This window comes from Plasmopara halstedii (assembly GCF_900000015.1).
Source record: "Plasmopara halstedii genome assembly, contig: Scaffold_2956, whole genome shotgun sequence".
NCBI classification, from domain to species: Eukaryota; Oomycota; class Peronosporomycetes; order Peronosporales; family Peronosporaceae; genus Plasmopara; species Plasmopara halstedii.
The window spans coordinates 822,341-828,110 of NW_020189861.1; the positions used below are offsets into that span (position 1 = coordinate 822,341).

The 5,770-nt window shown below is 44.5% G+C and overlaps 3 protein-coding genes across 3 annotated transcripts; 1 reads left to right on the forward strand and 2 right to left on the reverse strand.

Moving 5' to 3' along the window:
* Positions 1-1,750: 1,750 nt before the first annotated feature.
* PHALS_06279 (uncharacterized protein) lies at positions 1,751-2,507 on the forward strand (the record flags this gene model as incomplete). Its single annotated transcript, XM_024719539.1, has 4 exons — positions 1,751-2,024; positions 2,083-2,128; positions 2,203-2,292; positions 2,351-2,507. The coding sequence occupies 4 exons, from the start codon at positions 1,751-1,753 to the stop codon at positions 2,505-2,507; spliced, it is 567 nt and encodes a 188-aa protein (XP_024584828.1).
* Positions 2,508-2,565: 58 nt separating this feature from the next.
* PHALS_06280 (cmp-sialic acid transporter) lies at positions 2,566-3,277 on the reverse strand (the record flags this gene model as incomplete). Its single annotated transcript, XM_024719540.1, has 2 exons — positions 2,566-2,571; positions 2,639-3,277. The coding sequence occupies 2 exons, from the start codon at positions 3,275-3,277 to the stop codon at positions 2,566-2,568; spliced, it is 645 nt and encodes a 214-aa protein (XP_024584829.1).
* Positions 3,278-3,354: 77 nt separating this feature from the next.
* PHALS_06281 (ankyrin-like protein) lies at positions 3,355-4,074 on the reverse strand (the record flags this gene model as incomplete). The annotated part of the gene is made up of 1 exon (XM_024719541.1): positions 3,355-4,074. One exon carries the CDS (start codon positions 4,072-4,074, stop codon positions 3,355-3,357), a length of 720 nt encoding a protein of 239 aa, XP_024584830.1.
* Positions 4,075-5,770: the final 1,696 nt, after the last annotated feature.

Consider the following 5,770-nt stretch of genomic DNA (forward strand, 5'->3'; position numbering starts at 1 on the left):
TTGACAGCTCTTGGGGCATCACTAGCCACTCCCAGAGCATGCCGCTCGGAGTGCTCACCGCTGTCAGCGGAATATCACTCGCTATCTGAGCAATTGGTAACACCCATCGACCAAGTCGAATGCACTGTACTTCGTACATCCCACCATGTTATTCTGAAGAATATCCTTTCTAGGAATCGGTGTCTGTGCCGAAATGGTGGCCACGTTCGGCTTATTGTAAGCATGAACGATGCGCCACTTGCCGTTCGGCCTCTGAACACAAAACGTGGGTGACGAATGGGAAGAATTGCTCTCACGTACCATCCCTGCGTTGTGCTTCGCACGGAAAAAGGCGTCAATGACGTCGCACTGTTCCTGCGTGTTACGCAGTATTTGGTTCCCGGAATCAGGTCGATCTCATGATGCACACCTCGGTCCGGAGGTAGGATTAAAGGTGGGTCTTTGGAAACGACGTCTTGAAATTCCTTTACCAGAGGATAGTACGGATCCAAGGGATTCCGTAGGATCGATGATCCACTTCGTGCGCTCAGCACTCACTTGGTGTTCTCCAAGACAGCTTCAACCAGAAGCGATGACGAGTTTATCTCCTCGTCCGGTCGTACAATAACCACTTACTCCAAGAGAAATTACAACCTTACCCAAGGTTACTTAGTTCTTCCGTTTAAATTCAAAGTGACTTTATCTATTTTTATCTGCGGCAAAGCCGCCTAATTTTAGATGCATAGATTCTCTTAAATATGTGTAGTAAAATCTAAATACATGTATGACAAGTGACTATCCAGCCCGTACCGTAATCTTGTTTGGGTGTGGTCACACCATGGCCATCTCGTGTGACACACAACCCCTGTTACCAGGGAATGTGCAATCCTGTTACAGTAAATGTATCGGTTTGTCGCTTGAACTCATTGCCTATCACCAATCCATCACCCGGTTTTGCCCCTTGTGATTGCATCAAACTTACCCGTGCTGGGCATTGCAACAGAACGCAGTTGTAAAGCAACCTTCGTCATTTTTTTGTTTTCTGCTCGTTATTGCCAAGGTTTGGTCGGGGGCAAGTACAAAGCAAAGCTCACTCTTGTCAAAATTCTGAAAATTGTCTGGTTCGTGATGGTGGGGTGTCTACCGATACATGCAACGCGCTCCACAGAACTCTACATCACCCGTACAACCTGTTTCACTGTGTAAATATTTTGACGAAATACCGTCGCGTGAATGATTTTTTTTGAAACCATCCAGTACTCAGACTAACTGACATCAGCAGTTTTACCGCTCTGCTCTATTAGCACGGGCAGCAATATAATTCTGGAAAGGATTGTGGTGCCTCCACGCTGGCGAAAGAAAACGTATCATTATTTCTCTGACTCCATACACCATACACCTTACACGACGGTGTCACAGGCTGCTTGCCGTGAATGCGTTAGCACTTTAACATCATTTATATGTCATAATGTTTTCACTCCGTCATCTCAGCTTACTTCATAAGACGTTGCATTGCGATTTCAAGCATGTCTGGAGCTTTTTGCGAGCGGTTTGTGGAGGATATTAGGATATTAGTAATAAAAGTTTCTGCGATCCGTCAATGTGAGAGAATGAAACGACGAACCCGTTGGAAGTTACCAGATATATATCCATTTTTGGAGGGAGGGATGAAATATGTTTTGTTATGTTGTTTGTAGGTTTGGAGGCTCAATTAGAGAGGTGTGACTGTAGAAAAAGTAAAAACGTTGTCTTAGCAAGCTTGTTACACCAGATGCCGGTGTCAGATGTGGGAACGCAAGCTGTAACTGCAGCGACAATAGCCGTCTCACGCGTGCCTACGGACGAACCCGGGCAGATATCAGAGGTGATGGGGATTACTCTGCGCCTAAGTGTATCTCTGGAAATCAAGATCCTTAGCGCTCTGGTGATGCTCTTTCTTTTTCTTTTGTTCCTCATTCTGGTACTGTGGGACCGTTACGGCAAAGAGATAGGAGAGCTTTACACGTCACCTTTGGGTACCAATGCGCAGGGACAAAGTACTTGCGGTACGAAACAATTTTTTTTTTTAAGGAATCGTGACTTTAACATGTATTTGATAACCAGACGTCAAGGTGCACGACGTCGCCGACGAATTTTCTATCTACCAGAAGTTACCGACCTTCTTCTACGAATACATGCCGAGACGAAAAAAACGAGACTAATGCTATTGTACCAAATTGTCAGCAACGGTTGTGTCACTCTTGTCTTGGGCCGCTGTAGTAGACGACACCTTGGTGTACTGAGGCAGCGTAGTCTTTGCTGTAACCTCAACTGGTAGGTTGTAGAGAAAAACACCAAAACCCACGAATGATACTGCAGCTAGTGTGTATAGTGTTAGTGGCTGGCCAAATAGTACAGCACTCAAGAGCGGGAGAATAACCAGCTCTAACGCGCTGGCAATGGCTTTGCGAATCGAGTCCAGCTGCTTAAGGAAGACACTCGTCACCACTCCAACCAATGACATGATGAGCACCATCGAAAAAACGTAAGGGGACACGAGCACGCTGAGATTGTCAAGTGTTAGTGCTTCTTGAGCGGTCTGGCCAGTCAGTCCTAACATGAGCATCCCCATAATGCAGACAATTGAATCAAGGTACATGAACACGTTTTGAAGATTTACCGGGATTGAAGCTTGTTTCTTAAGTAGCACTTCATTGTACACTCCTGCGAAGGTGCTACATAGCATCTGCACTAACAGTAGTCCGTAAGCCATAGGCGTTGGGCCGCTACCATGAACGCCTAGCGTAGCAAACGCATTTGAGTCTCGCATACCCAACGTTTTAATAGCGCACCCCAGTGTTGTCACTCCTAAAGAAACCCACTGGTTGCGATTTAGTTTTTTCGAGAACATTATCTGGTGCAGAATTCCCGTCACCACAAGCCGAAATTGCAACAGCAGAAAGTAAGTGGAAGCGTCGAATGCGCGCAGGTTGATGTAAGACAATACGTCATAAACCGCATACAGCCCTGATGGAACAAAATAGAGCAGTAGTAATTTTCGATGTTCTTGGCCTTTAGCTAGCAAAAAGCGGATCCGCGTGGCAAGCGGTACAGCTGCCTGGTTATCTAACGTCAAGTACATGTATGTAGCCAGTAACAACTTTAATTGTGATTGCAGCACCACGGCGCAGGCTGAGTTGAAGCGTATACTTTGACGCTTAGCCAGCTCGTTGAGCATTCCGTAGCTCACCCACAGCCCCATATACGTGACAAAGATTCCTCGTTGGGCTTTCGTTTCGAGACCCAACAGCGCCACCATAGTCTTTCTTTACGAATGTTAAATAGGGATAAGCTGTTACCTAAAAAGAATTTTGGAAATGAGTAAAGTGAAAATGGTTAATGCTTCTTTTTACTGTTGGTATCCTCAATACTAAAAGACAGACCGAGTTCTGGGGGCGTTTTTCCAGCTTTATTACGAATTGTAGGGGTGGCTCCTGCTTTCATAAGCACGTTTGCAATAGAATTGAAACCACCACGAATTGCGAGATGAAGTGCCGTATTGCCTTCTGCGTTAAAGTGATCTGGGCTTGCTCCGTTATCCAAGAGCTTCTCAACAACGGTAATATGACCAGACGATACAGCCTTCATGAGTGGAGAAACGTCCTGCAAGGTGGTGATATTGACTTTGGCACCGGCATTTAAAAGCAGCATGATGATATTTAAATTGCCGCGGGACGCTGCAAAATGTAATGGCGTGTTGCCAGCATTGTCCTTTGAATCGACGCTAACACCAAGTAGAATAAGGCGCTCGACGATAGGTAATTGCGAGTGATTGACAGCGTGATGTAGAGGACGAAGACCACCAAAACTGATTACATCCGGGTCTGCGCCATTGTTCGCGAGAAAATCTACGACTTCATGATTGCCATTTCTAGCTGCCCAAACCAGCGCCGTGCATCCATAGGGATCCTTTGCATTCACATTCAGCGGTACACCTCCTTCCGTGATTGTATCTGGCCCCACAATCAATTTTAGTAGTTCTAGATTTCCGACTGCAGCCATTTTAAAGGGATTACTATCCACTTCCGGGATTTCAAACTTTCGGGGTGAAGCCATACTTTCTTATATGTACTGTTCAAGGGCGACTGCTCAATATCTTAATTTATGTTTCGCCTTGCTTGTAACTAACCGTTCTCAATCTGTTAATGGGACTCGCCTAGATTTGTATATTGTATTCATTCAATCCAAATCTGTCTCTCCTAACATTGTGTTTTATCACATTGTCTTTTCAGCAGGCTGTGTTCGGCATCAACCGCCTTCTTGCATCGCCTTGCGTAGTTTCTTCACTGCCAAAATCGTCATCTTTTTTGCTCGGACCGCGGGCTTTATCGTGCATGTTGACTAAGCGACCATAGTCGTCTCGACAACAGTGCTACTGCACATGCTACGCTGACGCAACTTCAATTCATCAACGGTTGGTGTAGCGTCTACTTTGACCAACACTGAAACTGTTAAAACGCTAGTTATATTGCTTAAACATGGTCATCCTCAACAAACGGGCTATTTAATGGCTCGATGCTTTCTCAGTAAATTTGGCCTTTCGATCAGCCAGAGACGATGGCTCGATAAATGTATAGCATAGCTTGATCTCAATTAATAGAATAGATCGCTTTCGGCGCAGAAGCAACCCAGGATTGCGATATGTACAACATAGTTTTAGATGGCGACTTGCGGCACCGAAGTTTGCAAATGCATAATAATCCTAGTACTAGCAGAGCGTAGCAATAGACGTCTATTGATAACGTTGTGAATATCCATCAAATCCAGAGGATTTTTCGCAAGCTGCTGCTTTGATCTTACTTCATTGTATGTCATCAGTCTCTATCTGCTGCAAATTGCAATGTTACTCCCCGTTGAATCCCGTTCGTCCATTCGCAATACGTGGGTGGTACATGAGCGAATAATGATTTCCTATCCCCAATTTTGAGCGCCATTCAGCTGAGGCAGGTGCATTTAACATCAAACTTGTGTTTTGTTCGATGAAAGAAGCTTACCACCAATTATATACCATATGGACAAATTGTCGCTGATAAAAGCAAAATTAATCTCACGCGAACGAGATGATAACATGGCGTCGTGGACAATGTCCGCAAATTCTCACAAGACGCAGAATTTACGTTCATCAAGTCTTTTGATATCATAAGGTGGAAGATGCATTGTGTCAACTTTTAAAAAATATGTCAATGCTCAGTTTTTATGGGCATATATGCTATCGTCCAAAAGTGATACACCTAGCATCCTTTAAATATGAACATTACACAATAGTGACATTAGCTTCAGTGACTTCCGCAACATATTTTAATTCGACCAATTACTAATTCCTTTACCTCCTTAGCATAATTTGGCCAACATTGTGCATGTTTGAAGCGTCGCCAGATGTTCATACCAACCCTTAGTAAGAATTGTGATCTCCTCGCTCGTTAATGATACTGAGAATAATTTGGTGGGATTAAAAGTTTTGGAGGTGCCACCGAAACTTGAAATACTAACGAATGAAATGCCTAATTAATGCTAAATTACGTCTCTTGAGAATCTAACCTTCGAATGCCTTTGGCCGACGAGAAGTACTTCACGATATGATGGAGCTTATATCAGATGCACAGAAAGAATGCTGGCGCTAGATGAGTGAGCAACAGAATGCTTCGTGCGGCGTTCCTTCCCTGGTTTCGCAATTTCGGAAACGAGTAGTGGGTTATGGAACATTACGCCGGCAGTTTTTTTACTTTCCGTAATTTACCTGCGAGACCAGTCC